Source organism: Styela clava, chromosome 7 (assembly GCF_964204865.1).
Source record: "Styela clava chromosome 7, kaStyClav1.hap1.2, whole genome shotgun sequence".
Classification (NCBI taxonomy): Eukaryota; Metazoa; Chordata; class Ascidiacea; order Stolidobranchia; family Styelidae; genus Styela; species Styela clava.
In genome coordinates this window covers 1,589,268-1,611,350 of record NC_135256.1, presented here as the reverse complement: position 1 = coordinate 1,611,350, position 22,083 = coordinate 1,589,268, and the positions used below count along the sequence as shown (strand labels likewise).

Below are 22,083 nucleotides of genomic sequence, written 5' to 3'. Positions count from 1 at the left end.
GCAATACACATTGAATAGTCACCCTACTGCACACTATAATACAAATGCATTTCTGCAATGTTTCGTCTGACCAAGGACAGACTTCCTCACACAAGCCGTTCATAACCTTTGTGTTGGTGTGCGAGCAGAACTCTTGAATGTTTCGCAAAAAATTGCGTTTATCTAGCAAGTATGCAATTCAAGAGTCCGGCTGTACTCAAATGCATTTCTGTAAAATTTCGTCTGGCAAGGTCAGGCTTCATAAAGACAGGATAGATAGTTGGCTGGTTTCGCGGAAATAGAAAATACATTTCCGCAGTGTGCGTAAGCCTATTGAATTGCGTCATCCTTATTCTTGCTACAGCGTCTTTGCTTTATACACATGCGGATTCATTAGATAGTGATTCGCAAACTTTTGATGTTATAGAGCCCGTAGAGAAGTTAACTATTATTTACAAAACATTATAATGAATTTTATAATAAAAATTATCTATTGGAACTTATAGATAATGTCATATTTGAATGACCGCATAGTTGCCACATTTCGGCGCTTCCGTTGTCAAATTTAGCCGTCAATGCTTTTATGAACAGTTGAACCTGAACGAGGGTTGTGTACCAGGTTAGGGTTCAGGTTATGCGACATCTTGGTGCGAACACTTCAGAAACACAGTATTCTATTTAAAGTTTTTCATATTACGTTTTGAGGCTCCGGCACAGTAACCAAATCTATTATCTGTAACTGTTCCACTCAGAAAAAATTTTACCTCCCCCTGTACTAAAGTATACTTGCATTAAACACAGACGAATTCACTAACACGAGGAAATAGACTCAAGATAAGTAGTTGGTCCTGCAGAAAACCAACTCGTAGTAAAGCGGTATTTTAACATTAAAATATGTCCCCTGTCTGCACTGAACTTCACCTCGGCCTTCATAGCTTTTTCCCAGGGGGCACTTGTCAACATACACTTTAAATACCAGCAACCTATACGTCGCAGTGCGTAATCCTGAGACTATAAAAAATCAGAAATTCACTAAAATTTCGGGGTAACCATTCAGAATAAGTACGATCAAGTATAATAGGTTAATATATGGCAATTTTTAATCCGTTTTATGTTTGTACCATACGCGGAAACTGATATTATTTTCCGTGCTAATTTACCTCTTAGAACGAAATAGTTTACAAATAGGATTTGGTATTTTAATCCCCACAACAAACAAATCTGACGGTGCCGTTGGCTATTTTTTCCCAAAACAATAACAACTTTATACATATGTTATTTAGGGATTAGCTTGCTGTATTGTTCTGCAATCTCAGGTAAGACTCGGGTTCGAATCCCACGCCCACCACAAGATTTGATATCGTAAAATCAGTGATTATCAACCTTTTATAAAGGATTTTAGCACTCATGCCCCCCCCCCCCCTATTTATTATTCCAGTGGTATTCGGAGTGTTCTTTGATTGGTAGATTCTAAATCCCTTTATATTCAAACAATCCATGCTCAAATAAGTAAAAACTCGGGAACTAACCTTATCAAGAAATGAAGCTAGGAAAGTGGAAAAGTAAATACAATTTTGCGCCTAGTATTGTGGCCCCCATCCAACTGCTCTGTGGTCCCCTTGGGGGCAACTGGCCCCCGGTTGGGAAACTGCTGGCTCCCATATTAATGAAAAAATAAAAGATACCAGATGCCAACTACATTTTTTAGACTTACGTTGGCGATAAAGTCAACAACCCCATATCACAAGGCCGAGCTGAAAAATAGCCTGTATTTCTGGTAAATTACCGTTTGCATAAAAATAATAGGCGACGACTCACTATAGAATGAAATGCCATACCCTGTCTCAAGGTTTATTCAGAATAGGTTTAATTGCTTCAATATACAGGTGCTTAATAATTCATATGTATTTATTTGGTCGCGGTTTCACGGGAATGCGAGTACGGAAAGGCCGACGCGAGATATTTGACGCTTATGACACAAATAGGGCTTTTTTGTAGGCGTTATGGTTAAAACTTATGACTTGACTGTTATCAGGTGAGTACCTAGGCGGTTGAAAGTCGGACCCCAACCCGCTTTAAAATGTAAAAAATCTTTGTCATACATAGCAGTTTTTCATAGCTTGAAACGTTTTCTAGACCCTCAAGAGTTCTGAGAATCCACGGTTTCGGCCTTCGATCGGACCTGCTAGCTATTACGGTCTGAGCTGCAAATTGGAAATTTCAAAGATTATAGCTAATGAATTTATACAGAATTATGGTGTTGCATTACAGGCACTCACTCAGAATTGAAGGAGACTCATCTCTGAGCAAAGTTACAAGCACTCACTCAAAAGTAACGGAAACTCATCTCTAAGCAAATTTAATAACACTCACTCAAAAGTAACGGAAACTCATCTCTGAGCAAAGTTAATAACACTCACTCAAACGTGAAGAAGACTCATCTCTAAGTAAAGTTACAAGAGACACCTGAAATGCAGATCTATTTGAACAATACATAATTTTTCGCGCTGCAATGCGCGCCATTAAATTCCAATTCACGCGATGACTGACAGTAGATTATATAAAACAAACAAACTATTAATTATGCATAAAGATATCGAGACACCGAGGAATAATCCGATATAGTAATTAAGAAAAAATTTAACGGGTCAATTGGACCCACGGATTCGTGTCAGGTTTCACGCACACACAAATACAGTGATGGACAAGAGACTCGAAACAACTCAACCAATCATTGCAAAGAAATCTAAGACAAAGCTATATGCATACAAACTTCTGGACAATATGCAATTTTAAGTAATTCAAAACGTGTGCATAAATAAGTATCATATGACACTGAAGAACTAAAGAACACTTGTAATACTACGGCGAATACTTTAGCACCAGGTTAGAAAAAACGACAAAATTCCTACCCGATAGGGAGACGTTAGATTGACCAATCACTGTTATCACTGCCTTCTCTTTTGAAGATAATAATCTGAGCTGCTAAATATTTAGGTCTCATACCCAATGGATTGTGTATGAACTAATTCATAGGAAATGAACTTTAATATCACGAAGCCTTTCTCCTGCATATAATCCACGCTAATCCCGTCATTTAAGCGAGATTCGGAAACAACTTTGCGTCGACATTTTTGGACTTTTGTTTAAAACGATGATACGACAAAATTTCTTATTCTACGACCAAAAAAAAAACGCTCACGCTTAAAAAAGACGGAAAATTGCGCCTTAAATTCGAATTTTCAAATCATCCCTAGCTTAGTAATTACTGCTTCGTAATTTGACTCAGATCTCAAATTTCTGCATTAGTGGCCTATGTAGGGAAGATCTGAGTTGTTTTATGACTCATTGCGGATCGTTTGTACAATGCATCCCCCCCCCCCCCCCCCCCAAAAAAAAATAATAATAGTAATAAATTTGTAATTTGGCGGTTAGGGTTTGGATTGCGAATTGAGTTGGAACTTCAAATCTCACGTAGTGGGTCTCTGTAAAAAAGATCCGAGTATTTTTTGACTAACTGTAGATTTTTTGGATATACTCACCCCCCCCCCCCCCCACGTGCACGCGTTTTTAAACGTTATTACGTGCCCAATCTGAACACAACTCTAAACAGGAAGCAACGGATATATATTAAGATACTATTTTTAGGAAACTAAATCCCTGTATTTATTGCTGGATTCGAAAATAACTGTGCGTCGACATTTCTGGACTTGAATTTTTGGACATTGAAAGTTGACACGACAAAATTCCTTAAATACCTTCACGTAGAAAACGTGTCGTTCTTTTCACGTTTCTATGAATTGTTTTTCACGAGTTCATTTCAAAAAAGGCCAATAAAAGTTGTCAATGGATGGAAAAACTAAATATTCTATCACAAATTCCCAGAAAATCGTTTGCGGTAACTCGCCAGGAGCCCTATCGGAATGCGGCCAACTCATTAGAGACTATACACGACTACCCAGGTTACTGGTAACGGTATAGAGACTGTCATAGCTTCTCCAGGCATTGTTTGTGTATGTACAATAATGTCTGTGGTCTCGCTTAACCCTTGATAAATTTAAGAACGATTCAACGCTGTGTATTCCATGTATGCCACAACGAACTAACTAACGAAGATCCATAAAACGCGATTTGAATATTCTAAATAAAGTTCCGAAAAGTTCTACAACCAATCGTTAACTACGAAGATCTCGAACTTTACCTCAAATGCCAATATGACAAATTTTTTACCAAATGTTTTCTCTCAGTGCTTCTCAGACTTTTCACTTCCCTTTTTAGGGTTTTCAAGTCTCGTACCCCAACTCTAAGATAACTAGATAACAATGAGCTACAAATAACAAATAGTAAAGCGAAAGTATGTTTTATTCAAAAAAACACCAAAATTTGTGGGTCGAACATAAATATTCAAAATAAGGCGGGCAAGATCATATCGAACAAATATTTTCATTTTTTCCTATCAACCCCCCCCCCCCCCAATTTTTGTTGACTACACTCTCCCCCAAATTGTGGGGCGCTTCCCAACGTTTGAAAACCACTGTTCCATGCGGAAAGTTCTCGTACCGATCCTCTATTAGTTTCTGATCCAAAAAAAACTTTCCCCACAACTGTCTCACACAAAGCTCTGAATCTACTGGTTTATATCGATTCGCTGCTTATGAAGTATAACCGATCAATAACCCGTGTCTATCCATCTTAAGCTAATCGGATTATAACTATGTCTCACTGTGAAAAAAAATCAGAAAATCGAATATCTCACTGACATTTGGGCGCTCCAGAAGTGTGTGCATCAATATGAATGTAACTAATTTTGTTCGCCTAATATACATCAAGTTGTGTGAGGGGCTGAAACATATGAGCAGAGGTATATTCACTTGGCTAACATAGACAGTCCCCGAACTCGTAATAGAACTAAAATAAGTAAAATCGGAATAATATTATGGCCTAACCCTAACCTGGTACACACATTACGACAGTATCGAAATTTGACGGTGATTTGTTGATAATCCAATAGTATCCATAGCAATCGATCAGCTGTTTTGTTTTGCGTTCTGTGATTGGACAAAATAAGTCATGTGTACTCGTATTTGAAGCTTCTATTGGGGTGAAAGGTTACTTCCTGAGTCCTTTGAATCTCAGATCTACAATTTATTAACATCGGGTGTAAAATAATATTTTAGTATTTGAATATTCTTATATTTAATCTAATGCAGTGTTTCTCAGCCCATGGGTTGCCCCCCCAAAGCTGGGTCGCCCAGAAAACCTTTTGGGTCGCTAGTTTTTTCAACAAACAGTATAGATTTTATTTTCCAGAAAATTATATTCTGTATTTGGTATTGAAGTGTTGCTCAATACTAATTGTATAGGTAGTTGGTATCGCAGCGTTAAAACTTGAAAGCATTTATTTTGCTTTTAAGTAAAATCACTAGATTCCGCTTAGTATTAAAGCATACCCGTTTGTTTTGTGGCAACTAAAGTAGACAAAAACACATTGCATATCGCTTACTTGCCGAACGTGCCTACGTTACTTGTATTTAATAAAAAAAAAGAACTTGCGAGCGCGTCATACTTCGAAGTTTCACGACGATTGTTTGAGTCAAAGTGACTATAAACCAAGTGAGGACATGCATTGGTAACGTTATAAGCGCTCGTGTGACGTCACACCAGCCATTTTGTGTCCAGAGTTCTATCGCTGTATGATACCTCCGCTGGACACAAAATGGCGTCCGATATGCATCATTGCACAAGGTGTCATCACTTGGTTTATAGTCACTTTGGTTTGAGTCGCACGCTAGCGTCAATATGCATATTTGGTTCAGTAGTGCATAAAGTTTGCCGAACACTCTACACCGAAAAGGTTTATAACCAGTGGATTCATTTGTAATAGTCTAGAGCAGGGATGTCCAACCAGCCGCCCGCGGGCGGCATGCGGCCCACAGAAAGAATTCGTGCGGTCCATTTTTTACTCCAATTTATGTGCATTTTGCATGAAAGTTGAGTTGAATTTCATGGTTCGTGGTCTTTGTGTGCATCTTGTGTTCAGAAATCCGCAAAAGCGTTGTGCGATCCAGGCGTTTTATTTAGCGACGTTCAGATTCTAACGTAAATCGGAATTGGGTTTGTGTTTGAGTTTGGTAAAAACAATCGCGGCCCGCAATGAATTTCCCCATGTAAAAGTGGCCCGCGACACTGGAAAGGTTAGACATGCCTGGTGTAGAGCAGTGGTTCTCAAACTTTATAAGTCGCGCCCTTTTTTTCAGAATGTGTTAAGTCTCGCGCCACAAGTCACCTCAAAAATAACTAGCTAACAATAATCTACAAATAACAGATAGTAACGCGAAAGTATGTTTTATTCAATAAACACGTTGAAAATACGTGGATGGAACGCAAATATCTAAAATAAAAAATGTAAATACCCCAGCAAAGGCGGGCAAGATCAAATCCAACAAATATTTTTATATTTTATTATCTTCACGCCCCCTCAAAATAGTGTCTACGCCTCTTTTGTGGGAATCGCCACGACGTTTAGGCATCACTGGTCCTGAGTCTAGTTCTGAGAGATTACCTGATATAAATTTCTTATTATGCAACACGTTTTTTTGTCTCTTACGTAAAACTTCAACGAAATTTACGTCGAGACGTCAATAGTGATTGAATGAGTGCAAAGGTAAGACGATTTAGTTCGTAAGCTGAGAAATAATCTTGTTACGCTTCTGCACTTACCGACACTAATCTATGTGTTTGATGTTTTTTGTTGCGAGAACTAGCATTTTGGTATGGATGCAATGCCAGCATTTGTAGTGAAATTCCTCCTTCCGCCTATGTTGGAACTCTTTATTCCTTTATTCCGATTGCAAAAATGGGTAAAATGACTTGCATTTCTACATCTATTCTGAAACAATCAGGACTAACATAATCTTATCTCTCTCATATCTTATCTATATTGACAAAAATATTACTATAATTACTTTTGCGTTATTTCAGTTAAAATGAAATTGAAGCTTTTGGTATTCGTGATTTGATCTTAACCTTGTCAAAATCGAAATAGGAGGATTTTACACGGAAGAAAAAAATATAATAATTACACAAATTTTTACATTATATTCTAAAACACATTACGAAAAACTGCTTTTGGTTTGTTTTTTAATGAATGCTTAGCTAATGTTATCCTTAGCGAGCGAATAGGTTTCGTATTCAAAAAGTTGACTTGGTTTATCAATTCTAACTAAACTAAGATTGAGTTTTTTTGTCGAACTCGATTAATTCCTGATGGTCCGGTGGTCGGCGACATAACTATGTTGTCATCACAGATTATTGGAGAAATAGACACACCCCCGCTCCTCCCATAGTCTCTAAATCTGGGGACTGCTTCTGAATCCCCTTTTTCGGAGACAAACTAATCCCACGGACAATATACTGATTTACTACACATCTCCCATTTCAGGGACAAATTGACCCCACAAATATGTTGGCATCCCTCTTTTCAAGAACGGTCTAACCCCCTCCGAACATACGATTACATACGCATCCCTCCTTTCAAAGACAAATCGGTCCCACGAACAATGAACAATGTGATTAATGATCGCATACTACACATCCCTCGTTTTATAGACAAACTGGCCTTACAAACAATGTATATTAGGGGTGTGAAACCTTCAATATAGAAGGACCAGATGAAAATAACTGGGTGAAACCACGGGTTGCACATTCATTTAACCTCCCTAGTAGTTGCATGCACAAATATTTTGGTTATTGATCTTTTTATATGTATTGTAAAATCATAGGGATAGATAATAACTTTGATTTTGGGTATAGGCTTTGCAAATGTATTGGAATTAACACATTTAAAAAGCTTTTCGCGGGCCTGAACATCATTTAAAATTGGCACTTTTCCGAGGGCCACATAACATTTTCTTGAGGGCCGCTTTAGGCCCGCGGACCGCAGGTTGCAAATTCCTGATGTAGAGTGATGATCTCTTGCTATGCATCCCTTCTATCAAAGACATACTGAACCCATTAATGATTTATTACTTGTTCGTACAATATAATCGGATCAGTGACGCCAAGACTCAAAAATGCTATGCTCCAATGATTTTTTTTTTTCTGTTTTATGACTGAACGCAGAAATGCTTTTAAGTACTTGTGATTGATATTTCTGTTAGAGTCGAAAAACGGGGAATTTTCATATTTAAATGATAAAAAAATATGTAAAATTACTTGCATTTCTACATATATTCTAAGTCTAAAAAAAAACTATCTTTTATCTCTTATCTATATAATGGTATCCTATCAACATACTGATTTCAACTTGGAAGAACAAATATATGTGAAACTACGTTTTCGAACAAGATCGTCTGCAAGCTACAACCAGTATTACATATTATCATCCGATATCTCTCCATAGCTGACATGGGCCAAATCCTGCCCGTTGGATATTTTAATCTGGACCGCCTGATGCTGCCAAACAACCAAACTAAAAATCTTTTAACTTAAAATAGCGCAATGAATTTGTTGAAATTGCGTTTTTCCACTTTTGCTTTTGTGATACCGTAAAAATTGTTTCCTAAAATATGAGATTTTACGTCGCACTCACATGGCCCGCCAGTCTAGATAATCAAAATTTCTGGCCCCTGATACAAAGACCTTGCCGACCCTTGCTCTATAGCAGTTTATTCAATGCCAGATATATACCAGAATGTATTTTCAGACGGTAACTTTCACTTTAGTAGCGAAAATCTAAGACATTGTTTTATAACAATTTATTGCATACCAGATATATACCAGAACATATGTAATCTCTCATATCTGTTTTAGCTTATCTGATCTACAACGGTCTGTATATTATCAGTTGATATCTCTGACTTTACTTCATAAATACCCAGTACTTATACAGTACATACAGTAACGAAAATTTTCAATTCACAAATACCAAGAAGAAAGCATTCCAACCCTCTAAAAATACACCAAATAGTAAATATTCGAATTATGAATAACCGTTGGTTTTTCCCAATTCATGCATTGACTCATTTGAAGAAAAAACAAAAAAAACTTTTATAGAATTGCAGATATCCGTTTCCATGACAGTACTGACTTAAATATCTTCAAATCTTGAGACTAATCCCTATTTACGAGAAAATCGTAACCGCCGTAACCACCAGCGCTTACGCGAACCACCCGATGAGTCCAGCAACCCTCTCAAATCTCGATACTATTCCCCCTCTCAATAAATATTACCCGACACCGCTGTCTCAATAGAACTGACCTCAATGACCGTGATTGACTGTTTGACCTGCTATCAACTTGAGATTTTTTGCATTTTTTTAACATTCCAGAAAGACTATTCACAAATTTACAAAAACGTTTTATATCAAACGCTTCAAATTTCAATCTTCGCTCGAGCAGGAAAACGTGAGTTTGATATAGAAAAATGTGGTCGATTTAAAAAAATGCTCTTTTTACATTTAAAGAGGAGGGAGGGGGGGGGGGGTGACCTAAAACTATTTTTTGCTTTCTTGAAATTTTTCCATTGCATGAAAAAGGCAATTGATCGCAGAGTTTTTATGAAACGAAAATGGGATACGAAAGAGAAAAGGGCGAAAAACCACTAATAATATGAAAATATATTTATCCATATCTGTAGCTGCTGTGTAGTTTATTAATTCATATAAATCGAGTTACGCAAAAATAAAGTAAAATTTACACATTTTTTCAAAAGTGTATGTTTCATCATCAGCTGTGGTTTTAAATTTCTTATTTTCGTGTTTCGACTAAAACAACAAAATCTGCCTCATTTTTGGAATAAAGTTCGCAAAAAAGCGAAAATTGTTACTCGAGAACTCTGCGGTTTCGGGTTTCCATTGCTGTGCACTCGTGCGCGTCCCTAATTAACGAGCCGGTTTCCTTTAATCCGTGAACAATACAGCTGTTGAAGTGCAGATCAAATACAGCCAAAAGTAACAAATACAACCAAAAATATAAATCGACTGTCAGCTTTGAGCAAGGGTCTAGGCAAGCAGGCACAAGGCCAATTTTGGCTCAAACACAGCCCAAAACAAGCAAGTAACAAATACAACCAAATTTATGAACGAATGATATGCTTTAAGCTTGGCTCTGGGCCGTGGTTTCCCAAGGGTTTGGCCCGCGGACTCCTATTTGTGAACGGATCCCCATTCTATGCCGCATCAATTTCTGCGCCTAACCAACGAGGAAGGATAATGTTTCATTTACAACACAAACGACATTAATGTGATGGAAGAGGTTGCTTTTCATTGCACAATTAATCGATTCTCGAGGCAATTTGAGACAAGCAAACTCGTAGATTCGATTCTACGGCAAGAGTCGACCTGTATTTCGTCATCACATTGGTAAAAGCTGAAAATGTTGCCTCACACATGCGGGTCGTTGCAAAAGACAATAATATTTTAATTAACTGTTTTTATATTGCTGTGAACCCCTGTGCAGTCATCACGGGCCACAGGGGCCCGCGAACCCCAGTTTGGGAAACCTTCCAAGCAAACACAAAGCCAATTCCGGCTCCAGTAGAGATCAGATACAGCCAAAAACAAATAAATACAACTAAATTTAAGAATAGATGGTGAGATTCAAGCAATGTTCTACGCAAGACGGCTACAGTAAAGACAAATACAAGCAACTACAACCGTAAATATGAATCGCCTATAACATTACGATGCGGTGCTGCAAACTTACTGTCAATAGGACCAATCAAAAAGGCAGTTCTCGCAAAAGTAAAATGCGCCGAAACAACGACTTAAATGAGCAATGAGGAACTAACATGAGATTATGAAGTCTTCTTAGGTACACTTGTAGTTGATCTCTTGAAAATCTGAAGGCTACAGTGGTGAAAGAAAGAAATTTATTTGTCGCATAACAGCAGAAATTTCGTAAAACTATACGCTGTTCCACTTCATTTGAAAATGATAAAAGTCTATTTAGATTTACTTAAACTTTGTCACTAAAACTCTTCCTGATACTTTTCACTGCTCCGTTTGTGCGTAACTACTTGTCGAAGTGTAACTGAGGTTCGGTCGCAAACGCCATGTCACAAATACAGTGGTAAAACGTATTGTACATAAAGCGTATTGTACAAATTATAAAAGCTTCATATTATTACGGCTTCCTCCACTATAAAATCCATACATGCGAAACAAATAACTGGCTAGCTAATACAATACCCGACATGAATAAATATGTAAATTCTATATTTAAAGTAATAGCCATCTGAATTATAAATAGCCGAAAATAGACGAAAATAAAAAGCGATTTTTATCGCAAAACAATAATTTTGTGAACCTATACGTAGGTTATATCTTCATCATTTTTATATAAAAAAATACTCAAAACTACTCAAAATTGTCACCAAGACTTGTCCTAATACCCCACATGTGGCCCGCGGAAGCATTTCGAGTGGCCCGAGCGTTATTTTTCCAGAATTGAATAAATAAATTGGAGTGGAACTATTTTTCGAGTGATGTAGTATACAAATATGTGAAACAAACCATTTGTTTATTTTCCTGAAATGCGCTCTGCCAGCCTATCTAAACAAGACATTAGTGTCATTTTGAATCGAAACCAACTGGGAGGAGATATTGAGAAATATCGGTGCCATAGCCTTGTTCTTTTACCACTCTATATGACGTTATCGCAAAACAATCGAAGCCATTCTCAGATTGAGAATTCGTTAAAGAATGTATATTATGTATTGTTCAAGTTGCCAATGTTTTACGTCCGGAAATAAAAGAGGTGTTTGTAAAAATAGCTTGTCAAGACAGACCATTCAATTGCGAAGGCGGGAAAATTTTCATCGTAATTCTTGGCGCCTGACGGAAGCTCTGACATCAAGGTTACTGCTCAGTTGGCTGCTCTGCTCTTCTTGGCGATAATAATGAGTTTGAAATTACCGCAGAGCTCGCAGCCATTGTCCCTATTAAAGGTACGACTAGGAGCATTGGTCTTTTGGAAGCTGTGATGAAAAAGATAAAGCGTCTCTGCTTGTCTTTGACGAAACTTTCGGAAACAACTTCTGATGTCGCCCCATCAATATCAATGGTTGGGAAACAACAGTTTCATTAATCTAATAATTGTGAAAGTTTGGTGTGCGGGTATTGTTTGTTTTTTCATTAACCTGTAGTCAGTGTAGCAAAACTAAGACATAATGTCATGCTAAGTGGCCCGCGTCAATATTAGTAAACTACATGTGGCCCTTCAGCCGGGAAGGTTGGACGACCCTGCTCTACACGTAACCTTGTCGAATTGCAACTAAAGTTTTGAGTTACGTCTCACTGAATTCACTCTTACAAAAGGCGATCAAACTTATTTGCGCAAAAGATACGGACTGCAATAAATGTCGATCAGAATCCCAAACTGACCTTTTTCATCTCTACATACCTTTGTGATCTTAGGGAACAAACAGTATGGACCCCAATACAGAACATATAAATTCTTTAATTATTTTGACCAAAATTCATTCAGCACTACTATTTGTGCATGATTGTACCCGACAGTTCAGTAATCTAGAACGTTTTGCGCAAAAGTTATGTTTTCTCCAGAATATGTTCCAAATGACCTGACTTCTGTATTGATTGGAGGTCACCCTAAAAAAGATAAATTCAATGGCCTTCTAATATCGTGGTGTCTAACCTCTCTACCTTAGCGACCGATGACCTTAAGGATCATCAACAAAATATTGAAATGAATGAAACAAAAATAATAACCGGTGTTTTGTAAAACACTTCAGTATTTTGATACAGACTAGAATAAAAAATCACAAAATTTCTGATAACAGTTCAAACATCCAACGGTGGCTCAGCCTGGCAGAAAAATGATGAAACAACTTCGAGGGAAACCACTTAGAGAGCATTGTTTTAACAAACAATTATATTTTTCACTACTGATAAATTGAAAAAATTTGGTCAAGTGCCCGGAAAAAGATTTTTTACTAGCAACAACAACAAAGAGAATGATACATACATAGGTACGCCTCATTTCCAAATCATAGAAGTATATCTCAAATTACTCAGACTTTGTCCCTAAATTTGACACACTTATGTCATGTCACAAATACATTTGTAAGAAACATATCGTACAGCAGTTGCGTGATAAATAATAAGTATATAAAAGTGAAAGACATCTACATAAGTAACGGTAATTTATATTTTGATATAAGTCCATACATCTGAAACAAATAACTGGCTAATCACATACCCGACACGGAATGATAACGGGATGAGAGGCCATGGTTCGCCATATAATTAAGACGTTTTATCGGCATTCCACTCGTCCGGGATATAAGAAATAGTCATTCACATTATCTACTCTAATACACATTTGGATAAAAAATAGCCTCGACAAAAATATATTACGAAATACTCAAATTTTTGTCACTGAACGTGTCCTAATACCTCGCAACTCTCGCTTCGCACGTAACCACTTGTCGAAGCGTAACTAAACCTAGGAAGCACTCGCCATGTCACATACCGGTATACATATATTTGTAACAAACATATCGTACAGCCATTGAGTGATAAATATTAAGTATACTAAAGTAAAAGACATTCATGAAAAACGAACGTTTACTTCTAACCGGGCGAGAGTCCGTGATTCGCATTATGATTACGCTGTCTTATCCATTTATCGAATTGCGACTAAGCTCCGACACACTTAGATGTCACAAATACATTCATAACAAACATATCTGACAGCAGTTACGTGATTGGACTGATTGCCAACGCCTTATTCACTCCTTTGTAATAAAATAAGTGTTATGTTGTTGTAATGGTATATTAGAGCGGGCTTCCTAATGTTTTTTTCAAGCGACTCAAATTTTTCAAAAATAAATTTTGTAGAATATATAACACTATTTAAAAATCACCTTTTGTAGGCTTATATTATACCCGTGTATTTAATTATATTTAAAACAATATACATGTAATAACCTATAGTCCAGTGGTTCTTGAACTTTTTAGGCCAAGCCTCCTTTTTGGAATTTGTCAAGTCTCGCGCCCAATTTCAAAAATAACTAGCCAACAATATAAGCTACAAATAACAGATAGTAAGGCGAAATATGTTTTATTAAAAAAGCACGTTGAAAATATGTGAATGGGGCGTAAATATCATTCAAAATAGAAAAAATTTAATATCCGAAATAAGGCGAGCAAGATCAAATCTAACAAATATTTTTATTTTCGATCAGCTTCATGCCCCAAAATTTCTCCAAGACCCCAATGTGGGTTGCGTCCCAACGTTTGAGAGCCACTGAATAGACGCTCGGGTTAAAATTTGAACTTGCGAACCCCCGGACTGCACTGCACTCCACTGGAATGCCGCGGAACTCTGATTGAAAACCACTTCTTGCTATTCATTTTCTAAGCAAAATTTGACGAAACAGTCTGAATTCCACGCGGCAATAATACCAATAAAAGCTTTGTAAATAGGCCAACTATTTCAGTGTGGGAAAATATCCCATATAATATGTAATTTCAAAATAATTGAGTCAATCAAGGAAATTCGAGTCAGACACAATTTCACGGAACCTCAAATTTCACAGTGTAAAAGGTTAGACATGACGCAACCAACTTACAAACACCAGGGGGCGCCAATGTTGATTATTTTTTTTTAGACTTTAATTTAGAGCAAGGTTTCCTAAACTGGGGTCGGGGAATCCCCGGGAGTCCGTGATGGGTTCACAGAGGGTCCGCAACTAGGGCTGGGCATTTTCGAATACCTTGTGATTTCAGAATCGAATCGAATAATATTTTTCGAATCGAAACAAATCTCGAATACGATTTTATTATAGTAATTGGTCCTCTCAACAAATGAATTACCGAAGACATAGAATAAATCACCCAGATAGATTACTGAGCGCTCACACAGAATAACAAACACGTTTTATCAATAACTCACTGCAGAGAATAGTCATATGTTAGAATTTCGTAAAAAAGATATGACTCCAATGAAAATAAAATTGGGGAATTCACCTCGACCATTAGCGGAAAGATAAAAACAAGATGGCGGCGATTCGAAATTTAGCTCTGAATCGATTCGAATAATTCACTATTCGATTCAAAATGCCCGGCCCTAGACCGCAACTAAATGGAAATGGTCTGAAACATATATAAATAGATCATAATCTTATCGAATTACCGTTAGCCTGTCAGTATACGTCAGTATGTATTTATTCAGACTTTCAGAGTTTTATTTGCATTATCTTTTTTCACATTAATTGATACGACATAGGATGGGGGTACGTCAAAACTAAAAATCAAAAGTTCGAGATACTCTGATTTAGAAGGTACAGGACTCTATATGATACTATTATTAAATAAACAAGAGAGCTGTGCTCAAATATATGGACACGTCACAAGGTGTCGCTATTTTTTTTTATTCTGACATATAAAAAACGAATCTCTTGGAGGCCACAGAAATTTTTGAAATAGGTAAAAGTAATAGCATTCTGGCGAAAAAATCAATCTTTAACCACTGAAAATTTCAAAGTAATTGGTCCAGTATTCGGAAAGAAAAGCGATTTCATCATGGCGAAAGAGAAAAATATTACTAACAAGAACAATAACATAATATCGAAACGATCGTTATGTACACTAACGTGTCCAATAACTGAACGGCACTGGCGTAGTGCGCTTTGAAAGTTCTTTCTCCTTATTTACTTTTTACTTCGGATTCGTATATGTCAGTTGCCATAACAATGGTTGCGAGAAATAGTATTATAATGATAAATTCACACAGCTTACAAATGTACTTGCTATTTCGTGGAAAGAGGTTATGCTATTTTTTATTCCTTCTTATACGCTAATTGACCCGGACAAGACGTTGTGCTGACGTGGGTAATATTAAAAATTCTACTTGAAAACTTTGTGAATTTTTTTTCAACCGGAGAGAAATACTTCTGCGACTCGTAAAGCCTGGTATATACAACCGTCGCTAAGCCAGAGCCTTTTCGGAGCGTTTGGTTGAAACGACGAAAACAACTTGCTGAAGTGTTGCCTATATTATGAGTTAACACGATTTTTTGTTGTTGAGAATGATAAATTACCTGGGTGATGAGGATTAATCCCTGCAGGTCAAAGGTTGAAGCACTATAAAAACATAAATTGCGGAAGCGGGAAGTAAAAAAAAACAACAACACGTAGTTACTTAAGAAGCGAGATGTTTTGGGATATCAATGACATAAAAATTTTGATGACGCTACGGAAATATTTGAGCGCGAAAATGCACGTAAAACAGAAAAAATACGAAAAAACTTGTTTTGAAAGTATTAGGTGGCGGTCCATTGCCATTTTCCTATGTATTTAGCTTAGGACATTCACCGATATGTAAAAAGCTTTTTCTGTTTATGGCATATACCAGTGGCTCCCAAACCGCGGGCCAATTACCACCTGCGTAACAAATTAATATGGCCCGCCGAATACTTTATCACTTTATTTTTCAACATTTTCGCGTTTTAGGTAATTGTTAAGTCATCATCACATTAAACACGTTATATCAAAAAAAAAACGTAAAACGGCGGATTATATTTAAAACAATAGTACCGTTACTCGTTTTGAGTGTGACAATAAAACCTATAGCACTACCGGATTTATACACTGGGCTCACCATGTTATAAGGCACACGATCGATTTTTGAGGAGAAAAAAGGATTTAACTTGCGCCTTAGGGTCCGTAAAATACAGTAGTTGCTTCCACAGAAACCTAATCGATGGCACTGGGTATATAAAAAAAGTACTCCCGTAGTGTGTGTACCAGGTTAGGGTTAGGCTATAATTTTCTTCCGGTTTTCCATATTTATGTTCTATTACGATTTCGAGACTGTCTGTGTTAGCCAAGTGAATATACCCCTTGCCCATAGGCGTCAGTCCATTTACGCAACTTGATGGATGTAAAGTGGACGCACAAAATTAGTTACCGCTATATTGGTACACATACCTTTGGAGCGCCTATAAAAAATCTTATAATATAAACAGACTCACGTTTGAGAATCATTGTATCGTGTCGCTGCAACATGTTTACTAATAAACCAATGCGTAGATAAATAAAGATGAGTTCGCTTCCATTCCAGCCCAGAATATTGATTATTACAACCAAAGTAATACTATACTAAATCTTAACGGCAGAGCATAATGTTATAGGATTGTAAGCAAGTGTTTTGGCGGGTCGAGGACTAGCGCCACGTTTCCTAGCCAGAAAAAATTTTGTCGTTCGTGTAATGAATCTTGTTATATATTTACTGTAATTTGCAGCATTATTGTTCTTGAGTTTTTAATATTACTATGAAACTCATTTGTGCACACATTATATATTACATAAACGGTATAAAAGTAGGGGAACGACTTGAACTTAACACTAGAATTTGTTAATAGAATAAATGAGAGTGCGTAGTGAGAGAGGAATAAAGAATTCGAAAAGAGGAATAAGGAAATTTAAAAAAACATTTGCCTAGTGCAGTGGTAGTCATATCTTCAAGCCGCGCCCTCATTACTTATCGATTTTAATCGGTAAGTATGTTGATAGGTATTTGTCTGTCTGTCTGTTGGTCTGTTAGATGCACGCGATATCTCACAAAAGCGGGATTGAATCTGCTCCATATTTTGCATGTGCATTCATCTTATCTCGGACCAGAAGCCTATTGATTTTGGGCGAATTATGTCGTATAATTAGCGAGTTATTAATTAATTAGTGATGGGACACAATGTGCCACTATGGAGTAAGAGTGCTGTTTTGGGGGATCCCCTAATTTTCGATCGGTAAGTCTTCGGTCTCTGACCAATATCCCCTTTTTACTATTTGTCAAGTCTCGCGTCCCACCTCCAAAATACGCTAATACCACGAACAATGAGTTACAAATACAAGATAGGGGGGCGAAAGCATGTTTTATTCAAAACAAAATAGTTGAAAATAAGTGGCTGGAACGTACATAATTACATAAATGAAAAGTTTTGAAACGTAAATATCGAAAATAAGGCTGGCAAGATCAAATCTAACAAGTATTTTCATTTGTAATTGGCTTCACGCCAAATTGTGTACGTCTCCCTTCCAACCCAGAACATACCACGAATCCCACTTCATATGCTTACTATAACCATTTGCCTAAAGTTTTATATCTGCCTAACCCAGAACATACTATGAATCTCACTTCATATGCTTACTCTAACCATTTATCTTAAGTTATAATATTTCGTAATAAAAGCATAACGCCGATCCCACCGATTCAGAAGATATTAAATTGTTGCGACAAAATGAATCAACGAAATTTCCGGTATATCGTTGTGATGGAATAATCATAGTTGGATCTACTCTATTTTGTAACAATTTCATTTCCGTAAACTATGACGTAACTATCACGCATGGAGAATTACCAAATCACAATATCAGTATTTTTTTATACAGCGCTTAGTCACGAATTTCACTCCGAAAGAGGCGCTGTACAAGTGCACTTACACGAAAAAAAAATTCTGCTTTCAAATAAAACTTAATTTTGTAATCATCAATGTTTTTTTAACAAAAATTTGACAACTTAGATTAATTTAATTTAAGGGAATTAACCTATACTTCACAATTTTTAATGATGTATGAAATCGAAATAAAGAATAATTTTAAAATTATTGGTGGGGCGATATCCGGATAGTAAATGTTTATCACAATTATGACGTATGACCTTCCTCTTCTATAGCATTCAATATTATGTCGTCACAATTTTTCTAGTATGACTATAATCCCCACACTATGGCATCACAATTTATATTCATTTTTATCACAACAACCCCAATCCACAAAAAATTGACAGTTTTATTTGAAAATAAAAAAATTCGCTTACCAGTTTTCTCTTCTTGTTGATCGTATATGGTTCTCTGTCTGTATATGTTGTTCGTTTCGGAAGCAGATTCTGGGCGAATGAGAGCCGACGTTATCGAACTGATTGTCAAATAACGCAGTCATTGTTTGTTCATAGTTAAATATTTCACCGCCCTTTGTGACATAAGCAATAAAACGTGATTTGCGCTATGGCGTAACATTACAAGAAGAGAAAGTAAGCAAACAAAAATTATCTATAACTTATTTACCAAAGGGCATGCGGTCACCTTATAAAATAGCTGACGTAGAATCACTTTTCAAGCTTTTTTGTTCGAATTTTTTTTTGTGGAAACGAAAATCCAGACCAGTTTCCCAATCGGAGAGAAATTCCTTACCAGGGGGTAATATTTTTTTTTTTTTGTGTGTGTGTGTGTGTGGGGGGGGGGGGGGGGGGGGGACTCAATATTTGTCGTATTATAACTACTAATATTCTTTATTAAAACTATTTTAGTATTTATGAACACATAAACTATGTAATGTGCACAGAAGAGTGAGTACGACTCTCGCATAATCCTTGCTGAGACAGTTTTCCCCGACCATTCATAACGTCTGGCCCCTTTACGAAGGAATTTGGCACTGATGTCGTAGGGTGATTAATTATTTAACCGCTGAACGTTACAGCTACCTTCATTGCCAAGTCCATGCATCTGAAACAAATTACTGGAAAACTAATCTCATACCCGACATGCAACGTCAAACGGGCAAGAGAATGTGGTACGCTTTTTTTTCCAAGTAATCTCGTTGATTTTTCTCTCTCGGGTAGAGATTATGAAATCCCGAGCTTATCCCATATACCAGGGGTGGCCATGCTAACCTTTGACCGCGATCGACTAAAATCTTCAAAAACGATCGTGATCGACTGATCGATAATTGAGTCCCAGACAAAAACAAATGGGCACTGAATGTGCAGATAACTACACACACGCATACAACAAATTCGCAAAATCGACATAAAATTTGTATTCTTCATGTTCCATTTAAGTTGTTGATTTGAATATTTAATTGTACCTCGAATAAATGTGTCATTATTTATTTATTTAAGATTTATTCAAATCCTACAATTCAGATAAAGGACGTGACTAATTTTTAGTCGTAAGTGTTGAAAAAAGTATTAACCAAAGAGCAAATAATAAATATTCTCAAACCATAAATGTGACATGACTGCTCAAACTTCCGTATCTAATTTAGAATTTCCTCCAAACGCGATTCTTCGCTTGCTTAGAATTAGAACAAATTGAGCATTTTCCACTGCTACCATTGCGAATAAAATTTATCACACTACTCTCGAAGTGAGACAATACCTTTCGCATACTGCCGAAGTTATTGTAGGATCGTTTGTCAGTCTAGACCAGTGTTGCCAGATTCAAGTGATGAAAAAAAGCCAAATCAAGACAACAAAGTGAGCCACATTAAATGCTAAGTTTTGGTTGCTATCACGATGATTTCCACTTCAGCACAATCAGGAGTTTACAAATAAAAAGGATTATTGAATGGCAAAATTAGAATGTATATCCGACACAATACAGTCAAGGTGACATCTACATGAAAAATTCAAAAACATCAAAAAGCCCAAAAAAGTAAATATTAGGTGGACAGCACTATTTTTTCAATTCAGATATACAATACAACGTGTATACCGCTTTAGGACGGATAAATGCACAAGTTTCTACTTGAACTTGCGATATATATACCTCGGAAAATTGGAAATGTGTTGAAAATTATAAAATGGTTCATGTGTTTAAAGACGTCATTTTTATTAAATTTATTCAACCTCGTGCCGCTTGCACACATAGTATACTGATAGATGATTTCAGCCCAGATAATCAAGTCGTTTGCTAGAATTTTGATTAACGTAACCATACTAAAGCTCCTCGGAAGAAAAAATGACATTTACTGAATCAAGCCCTACAACTATTTTTTGAAAACATAAATAAAAACTGACAAATAACACTGTAACTCGCAAAACTAAGCTTGCTTGAATATCTGTCTGAGTGACCGCAAAAACTGCAATAGTCATGTCAGTCTAAGTGATCCAAGAACACCAATATATTTCTGTAACGTTTCGTCTGACCAAGGTCAGACATACATAGTTCAACCTAATCGATAGCACATGTTATGTCATTGGTGACTTATTTTTGATTGGTCATGGTTAAGGGAAAATCTAAATGTTGAGTAGCAAAGCTTGCTATTTGTATGTATGCATGTATGTATGTATGTTTATTTGCCTCAAAAATGTAACAGTATCTGCATAATAGTTAAACGGTATAAAAGAGACGGGATACATGTTCAAGACCTTACTGGCCTAGGACACAGATGTGCGACATGCCTCCTAACAAGTCTAACTGCAGTTTAGGACTGCTGCGTTATAGTAGGACAACAGACATGAAATATACAAATAAAACCGGTAAATACACCGGTATAAACCAATAAATACCGGTATTGTATTTTAAATAATTTTACTAATAGACATCAAAAAAAGGCCAAACGGAAATTCTGACACCAAACGTGTTTCAAAAAAGCCAAAATCGTGAAATTTGGCGTTAAAAAAGTCAATATGGCAAACCTGGTCTAGACACGCAATATTCGGAACTTCATTCTTAAACCTTGGCAGCGGAAAAATTTGCATTTTTCATGTGATAATATGCTTTATCGGTCTTGCCCAGACTCAAATACTGTATGTGTATATTGTAATTTGCGCATGTAAAGTACTGTTTTCTTCCTGTTGCAAAACACACAACTGCTTCGAGGCAATTTTTGGGGGTATTTCAAATAAAATTCACTCAACATCAGACGCGATCGACTGCTCGAGACGTGGTGATCGACGATGCTGGTCACGCCTGCCATATACACAAGGATTGCAAGATTCGTTACCAGGGTTGGGCCTTTCGAATCGAATAGTAACTTATTCAAATCGTTTCAGACCGAGAATTTAGAATCGCCGACATCTTGTATTTTTTTACGCGCTTGCAGGTCGAGATGAATACCTCTCTTTTTATTAATATCAATCTTCAAAATGCAATTCTCACTTCTTCCGAGTGAGTCATTGATTAGACATGTGACTTAATGTGTGTGAACACTCAAACTGTCTGAGTGGGAGATTACGTGTTTCCACTAATTTATGTGTCTGAAGGACCCAATACAATAAAACAGTCAATACAACTACTCATCTTCCAAGTATTCGAGATACGATCCGATTTAAAAAATATTCGATCCTGAAGTCTTCAGA

The 22,083-nt window shown here is 36.7% G+C and overlaps 1 protein-coding gene across 3 annotated transcripts in view; it reads right to left on the bottom strand.

Moving 5' to 3' along the window:
* Positions 1-18,964, bottom strand: part of LOC120328560 (neprilysin-like) — a 54,199-nt gene extending 35,235 nt beyond the window's left edge. Inside the window, exon 1 of one of the 3 annotated variants that reach the window (XM_078114437.1) lies at positions 18,820-18,964. In XM_078114437.1, coding sequence (XP_077970563.1) covers positions 18,820-18,941 — 122 coding nt within the window. In that variant the 5' untranslated portion in view covers positions 18,942-18,964. Of the gene's footprint in view, positions 1-6,699; positions 6,716-16,975; positions 17,114-18,819 lie in introns of those variants that run through there. The other 2 variants (XM_078114438.1, XM_078114439.1) reach the window with 2 other exon arrangements.
* Between the last annotated feature and the right edge of the window lie 3,119 nt (positions 18,965-22,083).